This window comes from Jaculus jaculus, chromosome 11 (assembly GCF_020740685.1).
Source record: "Jaculus jaculus isolate mJacJac1 chromosome 11, mJacJac1.mat.Y.cur, whole genome shotgun sequence".
In the NCBI taxonomy this organism is placed as follows: Eukaryota; Metazoa; Chordata; class Mammalia; order Rodentia; family Dipodidae; genus Jaculus; species Jaculus jaculus.
Genome location: NC_059112.1, coordinates 78,206,483 through 78,227,075, shown reverse-complemented (window position 1 = coordinate 78,227,075; position 20,593 = coordinate 78,206,483). Strand labels below are relative to the sequence as shown.

The 20,593-nt window shown below is 41.4% G+C and overlaps 1 protein-coding gene across 2 annotated transcripts in view; it reads left to right on the top strand.

Annotated features, from left to right (window-relative positions):
- The window catches only part of Golim4 (golgi integral membrane protein 4), a 101,876-nt gene that overhangs the window by 71,282 nt on the left and 10,001 nt on the right, over window positions 1-20,593 (top strand). Inside the window, exons 6-12 of one of the 2 annotated variants that reach the window (XM_045130040.1) lie at window positions 889-971; window positions 1,401-1,484; window positions 8,794-8,958; window positions 12,608-13,009; window positions 15,728-15,972; window positions 16,405-16,487; window positions 18,022-18,131. In XM_045130040.1, coding sequence (XP_044985975.1) covers window positions 889-971; window positions 1,401-1,484; window positions 8,794-8,958; window positions 12,608-13,009; window positions 15,728-15,972; window positions 16,405-16,487; window positions 18,022-18,131 — 1,172 coding nt within the window. The remainder of the gene's footprint in view (window positions 1-888; window positions 972-1,400; window positions 1,485-8,793; window positions 8,959-12,607; window positions 13,010-15,727; window positions 15,973-16,404; window positions 16,488-18,021; window positions 18,132-20,593) is intronic. The other variant, XM_045130041.1, reaches the window with a different exon arrangement.

The following is a 20,593-nucleotide window of genomic DNA, read 5'->3' as shown; positions in this document are numbered from 1 at the left end:
GCAAAGGCCCTGTTGTTTCCATTCTCTCCCTCTCTCCTTGCAAATAAACAAATGACAACAACAACAAAAAGACAGGATAAAGAGAGATTGAAGAAGACATTTGATGTCAACATCTTGCCTACACACCCACACACACACACACACACACACACACTACACACTTGGACACATACAAAAAAGTATGAAAATGAAAAAGAAAAAATATAGAGGTCCACACTGCATAGAGCAAAAACAAAATACATGTAAGCTTGATTTTGGCCCAAGAGCACTTAATATGTAGAGGTGTGAGTGGGAGAAGTTGCAGGGCTTCACTTTGTCTGATAGTCACGGTCTCACACCCTAGCCCATCTAAGAACTGTCCCCATAGTTACTGGTGGAAAACTTAGAATCAATCAAGATCACAATGGTGGAAGAAAGAAAAAATAGACATTGTCAGTAAATGAGTAGGGTTTCTCTCTGTGTCTTATTTTGTGAGTTGCTCTTTTATCTAAAGCACTCTTTGAAAGCTATGGAATTTACTCATGCTATAAGAAATAATACTGGCTATTATTAATTACCTTTACACTTTTTAATTGGGAAGCAACTTAAAGCTGGGGCTGTCCTGCCCACTAGTTTTTATTCCTAATGGTTTGTCTCTTAACGTAAATTTTCATAGACTTCATTTACAGCCAACAGCTGTGTAAAGGGGGCCGCTAGTTGTGATGGCCAGTGGAACCCATGGCCTGTCTCAATATGGTGGTGCTTTTGTTGGTTTGAAATATTATGCTGTCAGACTTCAACATAAACCTAAACATAAGTTATCTGAGACTTCAGATATGCAAGTAATGGTGTCAAAAGCCTGTGAGAATTTCCGGGACTGATGTATGACTTTTCTTTTTTCTCAAACAGAAACTGTATATAATTTGAGGGAAGAGAACAGACAACTGAGGAAAGCACATCAAGACATTCACACACAGCTTCAGGACGTCAAGGTGAGGTGTGAACAGGCCTTTGGCTCTTTGCTGTTTGTTGCTTGACTCCTCCTAATGGTTTAAAAAGCCAACCACTTTATCAACCCAGATGACTGCCGTAGGCTGTGGGTCTCTGGAGTGTGTTCTGGAACATTCGCATTAATGCTAAAACGATTTTCTTGAGGGATGGTAGAACCTTAAGAAGATTCTTTTCCAGAGGCTCACTCATACTGGTTTTGATGTCATGATAAGGTTATATTTGGGTAGTAATTTTTTGATTTTGGAATACATCAATATAATGCATTAGTGATAACAATGGAAAACAAACCTTAAAGCTAACAAATCTGCTACAACAGAAAACAAATATGCAAGGACTATTTGGGTGAGCATACCAGAGAAGGATTTGTTTTGTCATGTAAAGATCAATCTGTAAAATTCTTTCTTATATAGCAACTGCATAAGAATTTACTCTCCGAGCATGAGCAACTTGTAGTGACTTTGGAAGACCACAAGAGGGCACTGGCTGCTGCACAGGTTAGGCGGGTAGCAGCCTCTATAGGGTCTTTTAAAAGTCTGCTTAATATTTCTGAATTCCTCTTGCATGTAGTTTCTCACAACCCAGTCTTCAAGAATTATATAGGACAGATATCCTAATCTTGAGCACAATGCATGCTTTTACAAGTCACCCAAGAGAACATTAAATAAAAATTCCATTACTGTTTGCACTGGCTGTTTCTGCTTCTACTGGGCTCTACATTCAGTGATGTGGTAACTACTGAAATTACAGAGATTATTTTATGCACTTAGCTGTCTGATCGGTGACAACACTTGGAAGAAGAAGGGTTTTGTGATCTTTCTACATAAACGGATTATTACCAGGCCCCTTCTTCTCTCCTTCCCTCATTTCCAATGCCCAACCTAATCCTTCCGACTAGGGTTGGTCAATTTACAGAAAAGTAGAAGGCAATGAAAAAGGAGCAAAACAAGAGTATTAATCTTCATTTGTTCAGAGCCTAGGCAGTACTCTGCACAAGGCAGGCCCTCAGGATATGTTGACAGGAAGAACACACAGACACCAGTGTTGGACAGCTTATTAGAATGACAGCAGCTTTCTAGAGAAAGCAAAGAAGGGGGAGGGGCTGGCTCAGTTGCTGTGGCTCTCCTGCTGAGGGAGTATGTATGGCCTAGGCGCTATCTGTGTCCTTCAGAAGACCACAGGTTAGTTTTTGTCTCCAGATAATTATTAAAAGGTGCAATATACTGGGTGGACCCTGATCTGTCTCAGAGACTATAGCTTCTGTGCGATGAGAACCCTTTTATAGCAGATATTTTTCTACTAAACCATTGCACTAGTGTGACTGGTCCCATGTTTATAAACTATATTGACTTTAGAGGAGATTACTTCATTCCATGTCCTTATACAATTTGTCGAGTGTTGATTTATGTGAGATGGTTCATAATACAAAATGTGAACACTGCTATAATGGCTATAAATATTAGACTAAGCAATGATCTGTGCATAGGCATGAGAATAAAATAGTTGGTTTAATAATCAAAACCTATTCTGTACTTGGCACACTAGAGGTATTGTATTGCTAACTAGAGTTTTGTATTAGGGAAAAACACTGGTTTTATATAATCTATGGATAGTTTTCTCTTTTATTTATTTGCAAGCAGAGAGAGAGAGAGAGAAAGAGAGAGATGAGGGGGTTGGGCACACCAGGGTCTCTTGTCACTGTAAATAAACTCCAGATGCATGCATCACTTTGTACATTTGGTTTATGTTGTATGTCGTCCTGGGGAATCAAATCTGGGATGTCAGCCTTTGCAAGCAAGTGCCTTTAACAGCTAAGCTCTCTCTCTCCAACCCTTCTTGACTATGTTTAAGTGCTTAGTATGTTTACCTGTTTTGATAACTTTTAATTATTTTGAGTAACAGGGTGTCTTGGTTAGTTTGGTTTGTTATCCAAATACTTAGACTGGGTGTCTTACAAACAGGAATTTGTTAAAATTCAGGAAGTTGGAAGTCCTCAATTGGGGTGTGCCACAGCCAGATTCTTGTGTGGGCTCTCCTCCAGGTTGTTCACCCGTGGCTCTTCCTTATCTCTTGCAGTAGAAGGATGCTGAGAACTCTGTGGTGGTCCTTTTCATAGGGGCACGAAACACAGCCACTGGGGCTCCACAATCAGAACCTGATTATTTTCTGTTATCATTTAAAAAATTATTTATTTTCCCACTAGCCTATAAAGTAACAGGTTTCTTTGTGGTATTTTCATATAATACTGAGTCTTGGTTGGTTCCCACCCCCTGCCCTTCTCTCCCCTCTCCCTGCTCTTTCCTGCAGTTACCTTTTCAACCCCAGCATTCTCCTCCACTTCCACATCACACGTGCTCTATTACCCTCCCCATCTGCTTCCTTAATACTTCCTTCTGCCTTGGTTGGAGAGATGGCTTAGTTAATAAAGCGTGTTCCCTGTGAGCATGAGGGCCTGTTTCACATCGGCTGCACCCGCCTGACCTGCTAGGCATGGCAGTGTGTGCTGCAGTAACAGAGGGGGCTCCCCTAGGGCTTGCTGGCTAGCCAGCCACATCAGTGATCTGCAGGTTTATGCTATTTTATTTTATTTATTAATTAATTTTGTACTCAGTGAATACAGTCAATTTAGTACCATTGTTAGGCTCATCCATGTCCTACCCTTCCCCCTGGCCCCTCCATGTTGAGGTATATGGGTCGTGCATTCTCTGAGTTAGTCCACAGTTACAGGTGGTATAAATGTCTCTGCATATCTTGACCCAACATATGGCTCTGACATTCTTTCCACCCCCTTTTCTGCAAAATTTCCCAGAGCCATGTTGGGTTCATTTTTGGTCTGCTTCAGTGATGAAGTGTTGGGGGTCTCTGGGTCTCTGGATCTCTTGATTTGGTAGGAGTTGAATTTTCTCTGTGTCAGTCTCCTTCACCCTTGTGCTGGTACCTGGTTCACCAAGAAAACAGCACCCTTGCTTGTTTTGCCAATTGATCTTAGTTTCAGCCGGGGCCCTTTTGAAGTATGACGGCTGTCTCCTTAGGATCTACATCTATCTGAAAAAGGGAAGCAGCTTCTCCAATGGAGAGTAAGTTAGCACCAGGCAAATGACATAACCCTTACTTTTTTATAGAGAATTTAATACGTGTAGGCCCTCATGCAGCTCACGGTTGGTGCTAGCTTGTTAATGGAGAGCAGGCTTTTGTTTGGATATGGTTCTGACTTGTTTCCCAGCTCCAGCTATGGGTCCTGTACCACTGAGGGGATCAGTTAGCCAAATCAAGAGCAGTTGGTTTCCCACCATGGCTGTGCGCCACTATTGTGCTTGTATGGGCATCACAACAGGTTATTTGCTGCTAAGTAGGTTAGACTATGAGTTGTTTGAACAGATATTGGTCATTTTTCCTCAGTCACCCATGTAGCACCTTCTGGCACTAGATGCGCTGACTGCCTAGGGACTGACTCTCTTCCAGCTTCCAGCCATGCCATTCTATTTTATGTGTCAACCATATAAGGTGTCTTCAGAAGTAGGGTCTTACCACTAAACTTTGGTAGGTCATCAAGTACTCTGACAGAAATCTTTCTTTTAGGAAACCTTGTAGGTCTCTCTGATCAAAAGCTCATTGTGGATGATAGCCACATGCTGGTACTGGGAGTTACAGGTCAGTGCCCACTAAGAAAAGGAAGAAAAGGATAATTAATATAAAAGAGTTAGAGAGAAAAGAGAGAGAGAGAAGCTGTAGAAGATTAAGGTCAGTCTTCATCATACACTCTTCAGTGTCTTGTGGCTCAGGTGTTCCCTCTAAGGCCTGGTGAAGGTTCAGTCATTTGGTCTGCCTTTTAGGATGTAGAATTTTATGGTACCATTGCCATTTGGGTCTAGATTTGTGCCCCCCCCCCCATTACCTCTCCTCCCTCCCCACCTATCCTATTGTCTAGTCCATGAGATGCTTGCTGGGTATGTAAGGCATCTTGGGTAGATTCAGGTTAGGTGCTGTAGATGAGTGAGACTATGTGGTGATTTTTTTTTTCTTTGATTGGGTAAGTTCACTGAGAATTATCTGTTCCAGGCTCAACCATTTTTCCTAAAATTTCATTGTGTCATTTTTTTTTTTCTTACTGCTGTATAGAATTCTATTGTGTAGATATACCACATCTTAGTTAGCCATTCTTCTAGTGATGAACATCTGGGTTGATTCTAGCTCTTAGCTATTATGAATTGAGCCGTTACAAACGTGGTTGAGCAAATCTCTCCGGCCTGTGGGTTGAAGGTTTTAGGGTAGTTGCCCAGTAAGGGAATAACTGGGTCTGTTGTTATATCTATAGTCAGTTTTTTCAGTAGTCTCCACATTGCTTTCCAAAGTGGTTATACCATCTTACATTCCCACCAACAGTGGATGAGTGTTCCTGCTTCTCCACATCCTTGCCAGCATTTATTTTCATTTGATTTTTTGATGTTTGTTATCCTTCCTGGGGTAAGGTGGAATCTCATAGTTGTTTTAATTTGCATTTCCCTGATGATTAGGGATGATGAACATTTTCTTAAGTGTGCGTTTGCCATTTGTATTTCTTCCTCTGTGAACTGCCTGTGGAGCTCTTTGCCCCATTTTGTGAGTGGGGTGTTTGACTTTTTACTGTTTAGAATTTTGAGTTCTTTGTAGATTCTACAGATTAGGCCTCTGTCAGTTGGATAACCAGCAAATATTTTCCCCCATTCTATGGGTATTCTCTTGGCTTTGCTTATTGTGAGCTTGTCTGTAAAGAAACTCTTCAGCTTCATATGATCCCATTGGTTGAGTAACTGTTTAAGATCATGAGCTACTGGGATTTTGTTCAGGAAGTCTTTTTCCATTCCTATATCATGGAAAGTTCTTCCTATATTTTCTTCCAGTAGTAGTCGAGTTTCTGGTCTTGTATTGAATTCTTTGATCCATTTGGACTTGAGTGTAGTGCATGGCAAAATGTGTGGATCAAGTTTCAATTTCCTGCATATGGTTATTCAGTTTGTCCAGCACCAGTTGTTGAAGATGCTGTCTTTTTTCCAGCCTGTATTGTTTGGGCCTTTGTCAAATATCAAGTAGCTATAGTTGATTGACCCAAAGTCTGGGTCCTCAAGTCTATTCCATTGGTCTATACTCCTGTTTTTATGGCAGTACCATGCTGTTTTTATGACTATGGCTTTATAATATAGCTTTAGATCAGATATGGTGATGCCTCCAGAGGTATTTCTTTTGCTGAGGATATGTTTGGATGTGCAAGGCCTTCTTCCTTTCCATATGAAATTGGAGATCATTTGTTCTATCTCTGTGAAGAACACTGTGGGATTTTAATTGGAATTGCAATAAATCTGTATATTGCAAAGTAGCAGGATACAAAATCAGTGCACAAAAATCAATAGCCTTTCTATAGGCAAATGGAAGAGATACAGAGAAAGAAATAAGGGACATGGTCCCATTTTCAATAGCAACAAAAAATAAAATAAAATATCTTGGAATAACGTTAACCAAGGAAGTGAAAGATCTATACAACAAAAACATAAAAAACACTCAAAAAAGAAATTGAGGAGGACTTGAGAAAATGGAAAGACCTTCGTGATTTGTAGGTTTAATGGGAGATTCTGTCTCAAAAAGTAAGGCAGTGAGGGGAAAATGTGGACATTTGGACATAGACCCCTGGACTCCACATGCAGTTGCACACATACATGCATGTACACTCTCCCAACACACATAAACACATGGCACACATATACTTACATCATACACATTCAAAAAAATGACTTAAAGCTTCCCCCCCCCCATCATGGACACCTTTGTAGTTTCATGGTCTCTACTCACACACACTCCTACATAAATACATATATATATAAGCAAAACTTAGATCCACATGTGAGAGGGAACATACAGTTGTTTTTCTCAATCTGAGTTATCTCATTTAATATATTTCCACTTACATCTATTTTCTGGAAATTTCTGTAACTTTATTTGTATATGTGGCTGAATCAATTTCCATTCATCTATTACTGGTCAGCTAGACTGTGGAACTCTAACTTAGCTTTTATAAACAGTGCAACAATAAACATGGGCATGCAAATATCTCCGTGTTTGCATGTAGAGTCCTTTGGGTGTATGCCTAGGAGTGACACAGGCTGGATTTTGATACTTTCAAATGCCCCTCTTGATGTCATCACACAGGAGATTAGCATTTCAAAAAAATAATTTTGGAGAACATAAGCATTCAGCAAACAACACAATAGCATTGCCTTCCAAAACTATTCAGGAAAACAAAATTGTTGCTTTGGGCATCTGCATTTCTTTAAAAAAAAATCATTTTAGAAAATTGTCTTGTTAACTTGATTTTTTAATATAGTTAAGAATTTTGTTTAATCTTTATAATCTGGTGAGGTATGTAACACTGGATTCCTTTATAATTAAGTCAAGTGGAGCCAAAAGGCAATTGAGTAGTTGTCCCATACCTAGCTTTTAGCTCAGGTTACTGCTATCAAAGTCACACTGTTAATTGTGTTTGCAAGATTTCCACGGCATCATGGGAAGTATGTGGGCCTAGCCCCAGACAGTTTCAATCATAATTTTTGAGTGGAGACTGAAGACATTAAATTTAAAATATGATCCTTAAGGTTCTTTCATGTCAGCATGACAACCTGACTACTATCAAATATTGTCTCTGGGGAGAAAGGAAAAATACAAGATAACAGCACACGTTATTTATTCATTCTCAAGTGCCGCCATTTGTTGTTTGCTTTGACCTCCAGGGTGGGCTTGCAAGGGTTCGGATGGATCTCTGAGGTAACACCACTGCTGGCCACATGGTGTACCTTTGTACCAATTATATTATAGGATACGAATCATTTGTACATGGAACTTGTTAGTTAAGGTGGAACTTTTTTTTTTTTTACTTCTTTTTTAGCTTTATGTATTAAAAATACTACAGACCCAACATCAAAAATACACATATGTGTCTGTATGTTTGAATGCCAGTCCTATCCCTGAATTACTAACTTTGTAATTTTAAAAGAAAGGGAATATTAGGACTGATTAAAAAAAATCCAGCTTCTTCTTATACCTACTTCATGGTTTCCAGAAGTCATCACAGAACACAGTATAGAAAATATTCTTGCATGTAAGCAACTCTATTTGAGGATAAGTTGACTGGAGAAAAGAGGATAGAGTGATACATGTACTATATGTGTGTGTGTATACACACACGCACACACACACACACACACACACACACACACACACACACATATTGGTAAAGGCTATCTGTATTTATATTTGTACTGTACAACTGTAAATTTTAAGTGGATTTTTAATTTGGTAAAATATCGGTTGCATAGCTTTTTAATAATGTTGGTGCACATCTTTAATCCCAGCACTTGGGGGGCTGAGGTAGGAGGATTGCCATGAGTTTGAGGCCACCCTGATACTACATAGTGAAATCCAGGTTAGCCTGAATTAGAGTGAGACTCTTATCTCAAAGATATTTTTAAAAACAGATATTTAAACTAGAAAGATACTTGTAAAAATTCTTACTGTGATTCATGTGCAGCATGGACAACTAACATGATTTTTCTGTTTTCCTCAATTCTAATTCTAATTTGCATGTGCTCAAAAATGGTTAAGCATGTCCAAGAAAGAATAGCTAATGCATGAAAACTATCCACAATTTTCCTAAATCATACATAGGTATGGTTTTTTTCTAGTCATCCAGTGAACTTAAAAGCCCATCCATGAATGTTATCTTTTATTTTCCTTCCTCAAATTGTACAATTTGCTCCCAATTGTACAATTTATATGCAGACTCAAGTTGCAGAATATAAGCAACTAAAAGATACTCTGAATAGGATTCCAAGCTTTCGAAAACCTGAGCCAGCAGAGTTGGAGAATGTCACCTTCGCCCAGGGGGCACGTTCTCCACAAGCACAGGGGACGCTAACTGGAGGGCTGCAAGCAGAGACCAGAGAGGTAAGTGAGACAAGGTGGTGACCTGTGAGGTCACTCCAGGGGAGAACTGCGCCTTCATGTTGCCCACTCCTCCTACAGAGCAAAGTCCTCAGCTGTGACTGGGCCTCAGAACCCCCAGCTGAGCTGGCTAAAGTGCAGACTGTTGTGCGCCGACCCTCCACTTCCCCCTCTCGCTTGATTGGGAGTGTGGCCTCACGGTTTGTATTTCTAAGTGAAACAGCTTGTCTGGGGAGAATGCTGAGAATTGGTGTTATAGTATTTACTGGGAAAGGCTATATTGACTGGCTTTGTTCTAGTGAGTTCACCTTAAAGGAGCTGTAGTGTCTTGAGAATTTGAAGGTAATTTGATCCCCCTTTGGGTAGATGGGAAGGAGTATTATCATGATGATATGATGTGACAGTGCATTCAGGTATTGAAATTAATCTACTCGATCTTGTTGCACTTGGGTCCCATACAAAGCGTGCCAAATTTACACTAAAATACCTGTGTTCTTATGGGTAAATTTCAAACATGTACAGAATGTGTTTTGATCATAATCCCTTCTCGTTGACTTTTCTCACCCCTTCCTTGTTCCCTTCGCTGTTCCAACTGTTCCCTCTTCTATTGTCCTTTTTTCGTTGTTTGTTTGCCCCTCACCATCCAAGATGGAATGATGATGGGCCCTGTTGTGCAGGTAAGGTCTTCACTATGTAGTCATGAAAGCAACAGGCACTCTGTGTGCAGGTGACAGGTGACAGTGTTCCAGAGCACTCCTCCCCATCCTCTGCCTCTTTCATTTTTCTTTTCTTGCTCTCCTCCAAAATGTTCTCTGGCCTTGGAGGGCATATTAGAGGTGTCTCATTTAGTGCTGAAACTCAACAGCTACTTATTCTCAGGACTTCAATTAGTGTTTAGTCTTCCCAGTAGTCATTGCCATCTGCAAAAAAAAAAAAAGCTTCTGTGTCCAGAGGTGAAAATAAACATAAATATATGGACATCAAATATCCATTTAGTCAAACAATAACAGCAGCTTACCCATAAGGGTATATTACCTTGCCAGCCACAGGCTTTTGACTAGGTTTTAAGTACCAGGCGTTAGAAAATAACCACATGCCTAAACAGCAAATATTAATAGTAGAGCGTACTGAGACCTCTTCTATTCTCATTCAGTATCTCAACATGATTGCCATGAAATCCTTAATTATTGACTCAGAACAGAATTTGTAGGTTTCTTTCAGGTAAATAAAGAATTCAAAATTTTCACATATTAATGTTAAGCTGGGCATGGTGGCACACGCCTTTAATCCCAGCACTCGGGAGGCAGAGGTAGGAGGATTGCCGTGAGTTTGAGGGCACCCTGAGACTCCATAATGAATTCCTGGTCAGCCCGGGCTAGAATGAGACCCTACCTTAAAAAAACAACAACAGCAAAAAATTTGCATGTAAATTTTGATGTAAAAATATCTGTGTAATATGGGGTAGGAGAGCTAGTTTTCCTGTTCATGAAAAATCAAGACTTAAGTATTTCTCAAAAGCAGGACATCAAATGCATTATTCTTAGTTTAATTCTCCCAAAACTGTTTCTGTGATCGTACATGTAATAAAAATTGAGGAGCATGGTTATCATTCCCCCAACAGTCATTTATAACAGTAGATGTTTGAGGAGTCTTGCCTCCAAGTGGCCATCTTACAGAGATAGTTAAGTTGATGGAAGTGGACTTCACATGTGAATTTCTTTGGTCTGTTCAGAGCATGTGTTCACAGATAGGCTCCCTGTGAAGGCCTGTTCTGTTTTGGAGTCCTATATTAACCAATGATGTAGGAATGCAAGACAGGAGTGTGTGTCTAGCATTAGATTCTTCTGTCTCCTAGTCTGACTTCCAGTTTATTGATCTCTTTGTCTGATGATTCAAGCTTCTTTTTCTCCACCTGTGAGCTGGAGATAGTAGTTATCTGCCTAACCTTCCTCACAGGGGTAATGTGAAGATAAATGGCAGGTGCAGGAAAGCACTTAGAGCTCTTGAGGGAAATATATTGCATCAAGAAGGAAACATGTCAGATAGTTGAGGACTTTGGCAAAATACACACCTCCAAAGTTGTCCTCAGTTGTCTAAGAAACATTTTTGTCCTTGATGTATGATTTACATGTTTTCAAACGTGGTCACTATGTCTGTGCTAGTTTCAGAAATGGGGTTCACATTTCATCTTGCTGGTTGTGCTTCTGGAGGCATTTCAATTATGGAAGAATTATATGGCTAAAGAAGTGGTTTCTTTTTTTCTGAAGAAGAGTAAAGAAGGAGAAAGCTTGACAGATTTTCCTATCAGTATTATCATTTCCCTGCATTCTTTTCTTTAAATTTTTTTTAAAAAAATTTATTTATTTATTTATTTGTGTGTGTGTGTGTGTGTGAGAGAGAGAGAGAGAGAGAGAGAGAGAGAGAGAGAGAGAGAGAGAGAGAGAAAGTGGGGGGCGGGGGGAGAATGGGCATGCCATAGCCTCCAGCCACTGCAAACAAACTCCATATACATGCACCACCTTGTGCAGTTGGCTTATGTGGGTCCTGGGAAATTGAACTTGGGTCTTTTGGCTTTGCAGACAAATGCCTTCACCACTAAGCCATCTCTCCAGCCTTCCCTCCATCCCTCCTTCATAAATAATGCAGAACAAAGAGTAATCTCTGAAACTTCAGGAAATGAATTTACATCAATCAATTCTAGAAGGATATTCAAAAAAAAAAAAAAAAGTCTGGGACGGAGGAGATATTTCAGTCTGTAAACTACTGGCCCTATGAGTATGAAGTGCCCAGTTCAGTCCCTAGAACCCATGTAAAAGAAGCTGGGCATGGTGCATGCCTGTAATCTCAGCAACAGAAGGTGGAGACAGGCAGATCCCTGTAGCTCACTGGCCAGTCAATCTAACCTACTTGATCTCCATACCAGTGAGAGACGCTATCTTCATAACACCTGGGATTGTGCTTTGTCCTCCATACTCACACATGTGCACCCACATATGAACATGCACCCCCACACAGCAAAAGAGATTTATTTAATGTGTTCAATTTTCTACAATGGCCATCTAAAATGTCTACACAGGACTATCTCTGGCATACAGAGAGTCCTACTATATAATTCACTGTGTCTTGTTTGGCTGGCACTGTTTTAAATTGACACGGAGATCCATTAGTAATGGCCTTCTTTTTAAATTATTAATAAATCAAGCTAATGAAAAATGAACTCTTCTAGTAAGCCTAATTCTTCTATTTTCAAAACGTATTAAACTTTACGTTGAAGAACGTTATGTAAATATTTCATATTTTGAAGTTAAAGGGAATATTTTATTGTTGTTGCTTTTTCCCCCTTTGCAGTCTAAGGAAAGCTGGAGTTAGATCACTGTTGTAGGAAATGTTTTCTTCTGAGTTGTGGTCATGAATGGGTTTTATTTCCCTGATTACTGACTAGTCACTTGAGATAAAATTTTGCCTAGTTTCTATCTTATACATGAGGTTATATAGCGAGAAGCATTAAATTTTTCCATTATCTTTTTTTTTCCAGTCAGGATATATTATATAATGAGATTTTTTTCGTATGTTCTAGTTATGGTAATAAAAGGATAATATCGCTACTTTTGAAATAGAAGACTCTCTCATCGGTGTGTCTTGCTTATCCTAGTTGTCTCGAAATAATGAAGTGTTGCAGAAACCTGAAACAATGCCTAGAAGGACGGAAGAAGCGAAACCTTTTCCTTTCACCCAGAAGGAGGGCGGGCTTCACGCCCGGGGAGAGCCCCGGGAGCCGGAGGAGCCCCGGGAGCCGGAGGAGCACCCGGTGGAGGAGGAGCACCGGGTGAAGGAGGAGCACCAGGTGGAGGAGGAGCACCGGGTGGAGGAGGAGCACCGGGTGGAGGAGGAGCATCGGAAGGCCTTGGAAGAGGAGGAGATGGAGCAAGTCGGGCAGGCGGAAGGGCTGGAGGAGGAACACGACCCTTCGCCGGAGGAGCAGGACCGCGAGTGGAGGAACCGGCCGGCGCCGAGGCCGATGGGCCCCCTCCCGGAGGGGCGCGCGCATGCTGCGGTACGGGGCTCCCGCCCGGACAGGGCACGTGGCTTTACTTTCAAATACCAAGATAAAACACCACCTTACATATAGCACAGAGTCTGCAAGTTTTACACGCTTTTGCCCAATGCCATTTGCATGTACGTTTCGGATTATAACATTAGTAACATGGCTGATTAGCTCCGAAGTACAGGAGGCGGCGAGAGTCACCGCTGTTGGTGTACATGTGCATTGCGCTGTCAGGGGCGCATATTCCTGACACCAAGCCTCGGGGAGCTCCTCCCCAGGCACCTTCTCAGGACACACCATTATGTCCCATTTTTGAGGTGGAGAACTATCTATTCTTGGTGATCAGAATTCCCCTATTCTTGATAACTGGCTGCCAATTAATGTGTTGAATTTCCCCCCTTTATCATCAAAAATGAATCAATAATCTTACAACCTGGGCTGGAGAGATGGCTTAGTGGTTAAGGCACTTACCTGCAAATTCAAAGGCCCCAGGTTTGACTCCTCAGAACCCAGGAAAACCAGATGCACAAGGTAACACCTGTGACTGCAGTTCATTTGCAGTGTCTAGAGGCCTTGGCGTGCTCATTCTTTCCCTCTCCCTCCCCATCTCTCCCTCCCAACCCCCCCTCCCCCCTTATATATATAAAATAGTAAAACAAGGAAAAAATTCTTACAACTCAGGGAAAGTCTAGTCAGAAGCGTCTCTAACAAGTTTCTATTCAGGAACTGATTCCTGAGCATGTCCCTGTCGCATGACACCTCTAAGTTTCTTTTGTTATTCTTATTAATATTATTAACTTTACTACATGAGCGTACTGTAGTTTGACCATATTGCCATCCCATTTATCTCTTTTGTCCCACCTCAAGCACTGCACTCCAGTGAGGACTGTCCTGTTTCCAAGCACCACTTCCTTTGTTTTTTGTTTTTTTTTTTAAATTTATTTATTTGAGAGAGACAGACACACAGAGAGAAAGACAGATAGAGGGAGAGAGAGAGAATGGGCGCGCCAGGGCATCCAGCCTCTGCAAACGAACTCCAGATGCGTGCGCCCCTTGTGCATCTGGCTAACGTGGGACCTGGGGAACCGAGCCTCGAACCGGGGTCCTTAGGCTTCGCAGGCAAGCGCTTAACCGCTAAGCCATCTCTCCAGCCCACACTTCCTTTGTTTTGATGTCTCATTCCTTTTGTCTTCTTCCATCATTCATGTCAAAATATTGATGGGCTCAGAACTTTGCAGATACTATGGGGTAATGACAACCGCTGTGGGGTCATAAGTGCAGTCTGAAGGACAGTACCCCTTCTTAATTCTTTCCCCACCCCCTTCTGGAATTTCGCTGAGCCTTGGCAAGCATGATAGAGATTTCTCACTTAGTGTTGACTTTTGTACAGCTTCCTAATTACAGCTTTGATGATTTTTGAATTGCCTCACTGTATACTTCCATCTCCATAGAGAAGCTTCTGTGGTTATCAGCATCAACAACATTCATATTCTTTTTTAAAAACTATTTTGTTTATTTATTTGAGAGAGAGAGGGAGAGAGAATGGGTGTAGCAGGGCCTCTTCCCACTTTAAATGAACTCCAGACACATGTGCCACCATGAGCATCTGGCTTATGTGGATTCCAGTGAATGGAAGCTGGGTCCTTAGGGTTCACAGGCAAGTGCCTTAACTGCTAAGCTCTCCCCAGCCCAACATTAATATTCTTTCCACAACCTTTTCTGCAACGATTGCTGAGCCCTGGTAGGTATGATAGAGATGACTTTCCCTTGCTAACAGTCTGTTCTTTTTTTTTTTTTTTAAGCAAATAAAAATTAACCAGTCATGTAAGTCATCTTTCAAAGAACTTAACATCAAAGTGCACTGCATGCAGCTAGGATCTTTTCTTCAGTCTCCGAGCTGACCCAACATTAGTACACTTGGATGCTGATGGTTTGTTTATACATATCAGGCTTTGCCCAACCTCCTGTTTTCTAAGACTTAAAGCTGCATGCGTGTTCAGGATGGAAAGGTTCAAAAGCTCTCTCCTTACCTCTAATTTCCCTACCAGCTTAGTCTCCCAAAGCCTTTGACAGGCTCTTCTTTTCCCAGGGCACCATGGGAAACAGCTCTCCAACTGTGCTGATGCCCAACTCTACCCTCTTTCCTTAGCTGAGAAGTGAGTGTGTGTCTGTTAGGTGGACTTGGAGAGGAGAATGCTGACTAGTTCAATAAGAAGAGCTTAACAGACTGCTAGATTTCATTTCCACAATCAGAATTCTTCGTTTCTCTGAAGAACATCTCTCCTCCAATTTCCCAGTATAATCTGAGATTCGACGTGTTTTTTTTTTTTAATGTTTTAGTTAACTAGCATCCCTAGATCCATAAGTGTTCACAGAAAAAGTCTTAGTCTAACAAACTGAGCAGTTTGCATGAGGTTACTGAGTAGCCCTTTGCAGCAGAACCTTGGGAGCATAAATTGAATTATGGTTCAGAACTGGTTTTTTGTATGGTGCCCTCTGTTCCATTTGAGCAGAGCACATTGAAGGACTGCCTCACTCCTAGCAACTCTGAAGGGTCACTTGCTTAAGAAGCCCAGGGCCATTCACAGAAAGTTGGGAGTTAGGATTCTTGGATTTTGTGCACAGTTGCAGTTCACATGGCAAACAGGTGTTAAGAAGATAACTCTGCCTCCGTCCCTCTGTCTGGAGAAACAAGCTAAGAGATTGTCAACTCATTTTTTGCTCCAGGTGGATCTTTCCACCAAGCCAGTTAGGAGGCTTCGAACCCCGTATGAGGAGCAGCTGGAGCAGCAGAGGCTTGCAGCCAGGCAATATGAGGAGGCTCAGCGGCTGCGGGAGCAGCAGGAAACTCTGCACCAGCAGAGACCGCAGGAGCACCTGCTCCGACAGCAGCAGCAGCCTCTGAGCAGAGAGATGAGCCAGCAGAGGGAAGCCGAGCAGGAGGAGCAGCAAGAACGACCAGAGCAGCTAAGGTAGTCTGCCCCCTCCCCTGGTGGGCAGAGACAGCCCCTCTCCTGGTAAACAGCTTTGTGTATATGCAACCTATGAACTTGGGGTGGAGGCTCACATTGCTTGCATTTGGGAAATTAAATATACTCAGTTTTAAGCATAATATGTTTGTTTTCTGCTTGAAAGTGATAGGTCTCAAAATAAATCACCTAGCAGACTTTTGTTAACTTTATTGTCATCAAATGACATTTTACCTTTTAAGGTGTGCTTTTGAAATCTCTCAAGAATCTTTATTACACCTTATCTTGTTTCTAAAAGTTCTCTAAAGCATTTATATCTTCTAAGAAAAAGATTGATAAACCTTATTTATTCCTATCTTGAAAGATAAGTGAGTTCTGCCCACATGTGTCCTTTAACTTATATGCCTGAATTTGTGATGTTGGTGTCCCTGACAGACAGCACCTTCACTATCATGCTCTGGACAATGACATCGTTCAGGGAGCTGAAGACCAAGGGACCCAGGAAGAGGAAGGAGGTGGTAAGACCTCGCAGATGATGAGTGTTTTAATCACATGGCTTGGTAAACTTATACAATTTCAGTGGGCCCATATTCCATAACCTCAACAAGTTAAGTGTGTGCCTGAGTAAGTACAGAGGAAGTCTGTGAACCATGCCCATTGCTACCAGTTGTTGCCTTTAGTCTAAATTCCAGCAAGCAATATGTACCAGTGGTGAAAATAGATCAAGATAATCACTCTTCTCTCTCTTCATGTCCCATGTTTTATTTTTTTAACATGCCACAGTTATTTCTATAAAGTTATTATATGACTGGCATGCTTTGGGAACCTTCTGTATTTTCTATTCACTTGGAAAGCATCACCTATCCTAGATATTTTCCAAATTAAATCAATAGGGCTGGGGGAATAGCTTGGTTAAGGCACTTGCCTGTAAAGCCAAAGAACTCAGTTTCAATTCCCCAGGACCCACATTAGCCAGATGCACAAAGGAGTCCAAGCATCTGGAGTCTGTTTGCAGTGGCTGGAAGCCCTGACGCACCCGCTCTCTCTCTCTATGCCCCTCTTTCTCTGCCAAATAAATAAATAAATGAAATATTTACCAAAAATAATCAATAGCAGTTTTCATTTATGCATCTAGTGTGTATTTATCAAACACTGCTTCCTGTGGCAGTAGATCTGAAAGTAACAGTCTCTCTAGCACCAGTGATACTTAGATGTGTTTCCTTCTCTATAAAATATCTAATGGAAGGCAATCACACACGCTCTGTCAGCAGTCTGTTGTGGTATTTTATAGCCCTAAGAGCCAAGAAATAGTTTTCCTTATAACCCCCATGGGTCACTTTATGTTACTTTGTTCGTTGCTTTCTTCTTTAATAAACCCCTTTGTGCACTGAAAGTGTAATGGCAAGTTAAGCCACTCTTGTTCTTTATTTTCTGTGGAATAAATACATAAATACTTTCTGGATATTTAACGCTTTCTTCATGTATCTTACTTTAAAAATTGATTTACTATTCTCCTTGGGTACTCTTATAGCTCTCTTAATGCAACTTTTTGTGTTTTTTCTTATCGAAAGGCATCAAGATGCACTTGTGTGATGGGACACAAGGGATGTGTGTGTGGTGGCAGCGTTATTACTGACAAAGAGCACACAATGGGCTTTATTTGCTTTGGGATTACAGTTGGGGTTGTTCCTTCTTTCATCTTCTGATGATATCTTCCCTTTTGGAAACCTCTTTCCTTTTGACACTAAACTAAAATTGATCATGTGGACTTTCATTTATAAGAATATTTTGATTATTGTTGCTTCCATGCCTAATGGGGAAAACATTCATCCTGTGTTAGAACATTTATTTCTTTTGACAGACATATAATGGAAGAGGGCGGAATAATTCAGCAAAACAAAGGCATGCCATTATGTTGAATTACCCAGTGTAGAGAAGACATCAGGTGGCATGATCTCTAGTTAAACCCTGCTGGTGGGTTTTCTTTGAGTGGAATCGGGAAAATCCTGTCTGATTCACTTGGGGCTGATTTTTGTTATTTTTGTTTGCTAGCCTATGAAAGAGACAACCAACACCAGGACGAAGCAGAAGGAGAACTGGGCAATGGACGGGAGCCTCATGAACCAGGGCCCCGGGAAGCTGACCCAGAGTCTGAGGCGGACGTAGGTATCCTCTCTTCTGATAAAAAGGCAATTTATAAGACAACATGATGCTAAATGTGTTTTCTGTCACTGGCTCAGAGGAGGAGGTCTTGCATAACTACATATGCCGCAAAGAAGTATTTAAATGTAAACTGCGAGGTACAGGTGTGTGACCAGACTGGGCTAGAGGTTACTTTTGGAAGTAAAGATATCAAAAGATTTCTCCTTGACACCTTTCAGTTGTATAAACTCAAACCTAGGAAAACAATATCAAGAGGCATTGAAAATGTAGTGACTCTGAAAGACGGAGTGGAGGAAATCAGCATGGAAGTTGGAGAGGGAACTTCTGAAAAGACATTAATGTTTCCTGAGCATGTTGAGTGGCCTGCTAGGGCTGCAGACATGTATTAGTTATCTTCTCATTGCTGGGACAGAATAACTGACGAAAATCAGTTTAAGGGAAGGAGGGCTTATTTCAGTTTATGGTTCCAGGTTCTAGGCTATTGTGGTGGGAAGGTGTGGCTGCAGGAGCCCCTGGCAGCTAGCTGCATTCAATGCACAGTGGGGAAACACAGAGTGGTGAACGCTGCTGCTCAGCTAGCTTTCTTCTTTTATACCTCCCAGGACAGCAACCCATGGAATTGTGCTACCCACAGTTACGGTGGGTCTTCCTACTTCAATTAACCTAGTCACGATAATCCCTCACAGGTGATTCTGGATCCTGTCAACCTGAAAAATCAATATAAACCATTACAATGATTGTCATGAGACTCTGTCCCCTCCTAACAATCCCTTGGCCATGCTAATAACTACATGGATAAGGATGTGGAACTTCAGCTTTGAGAAAGGATGCTTAGGTACACAAGATGATGTGTCCAGCCTCATTACTTTCTGTTTATCAAAACGCTTAGTCATTATCATGCTTGCTTGCGAAGCCTAAGGGCCCAGGTTGAATTCCCCGATACCCACGTACGTCAGAAGTACAAGGTGGTGCATGCATCTGTAGTTTGTTTGCAGTGGAACTCTCATACTTGCATGAGACAGGGCAGAACACCTCTTCCTGACAGCCCCTTCATTAGCCTGAGGACAGCACACAGTGGGGAGCTGAGATCTGAGCTGTTTCTAGGAAAGAAGAAGCAGGAACATATGAGAGGATGACAGGAAGATGGACCCTTAAGAGCAAGAAAGCAAGAGAACAAAGCCTGCCAGTGTTTGGAGGAGATAATGTGGTGGAGAAAGGTTTTGCAATCACAAAGGTTTGGAAACTCATCACTGGCAGTTATTTGTTCATTCTGGCAAACACATTAGGAAGGACTAGCTTCACTACACACCTTCTTTTACATAGAAATTGTGAGACCCACTTTTCCCTCTCTATCTCAACTGCTTTGATTGAATGTTACAAAAATTTTCCTGTGAATACAGACTTGTTACTTGGTTAGAGTTTGAGCTAGTAATGTACATTGTATGAAATTTAGCAAAAGGTGTTTAGTGTGTGTGTGCGTGTGTGTGAGTTTTTCTCTGTGGTAAATAGGTTACATTTTTTCCCTGTATGCCTGCATAAGTGATTGGTAAGATACAAGACTGAAGAGTAGTTAGCATTGCCACTTGCATTTCAAGAAAAGTGTCATTTGCACTTGGAAGAAGCTCATTCCCAGGACCATGAATTGTCTGATTAGCAGTACTGGGAGCTCCTGAGCATGGGCAAGTGCTCAAGTGGATTGCAGTAGAGTCCCGTCACCTGGAGCATGCTAAGGGAAACTGAGTCCTGCTCCACAGCTTCAGTATCTCATGGAAAGCAATTGTTATTTCAGTTACTGTTCATGGATACCCAAGGGCTTGGGGAAGCTCTTGACAAGCAATACAATTTCTTCCCACCACTAGCTCTGAATCTTTGTGAAAATGAACATTATGTAAGTCACAAAAGATGATGTGTGAGTTGCAGTCGACATGGAAATAATTCTAAAATTGTAAACTATTCAAAAGGTGTTTGTGTAACCACAATAATGGAGGCCTGCTTGAGGAAATACTGTTAGTGATTTATTGCCAAAGACAAGGAGATTTTCTTCCATTCCCTTTAGTGCAGCATCTCTATGTTGCTTGGTAGTGTTCATAGATAAAGAAATTGTGAGCTGGAGAGATGGCTTAGTGGTTAAGTGCTTTCCTGTGAAGCCTAAGGACCCTGGTTCAAGGCTCGAGTCCCCAGGACCCACGTTAGCCAGATGCACAAGGGGGCGCATGCATCTGGAGTTCGTTTGCAGTGGCTGGAGGACCTGGCATGCACATTCTCTCTCTATATATATCTGCCTCTTTCTGTCTCTCTGTCTGTCACTCTCAAATAAATAAATAAAAGTAAACAAAAAGTTTATTACAAAAAAAAAGAAATTTCATCCATGCAGGGCTGGGCAGATGGCTTAGTGGTTAAGGTGCCTGCCATGAAGCACAGAGACCTGAGTTTGGATCCCCAGTACCCATGAAAAATTGCC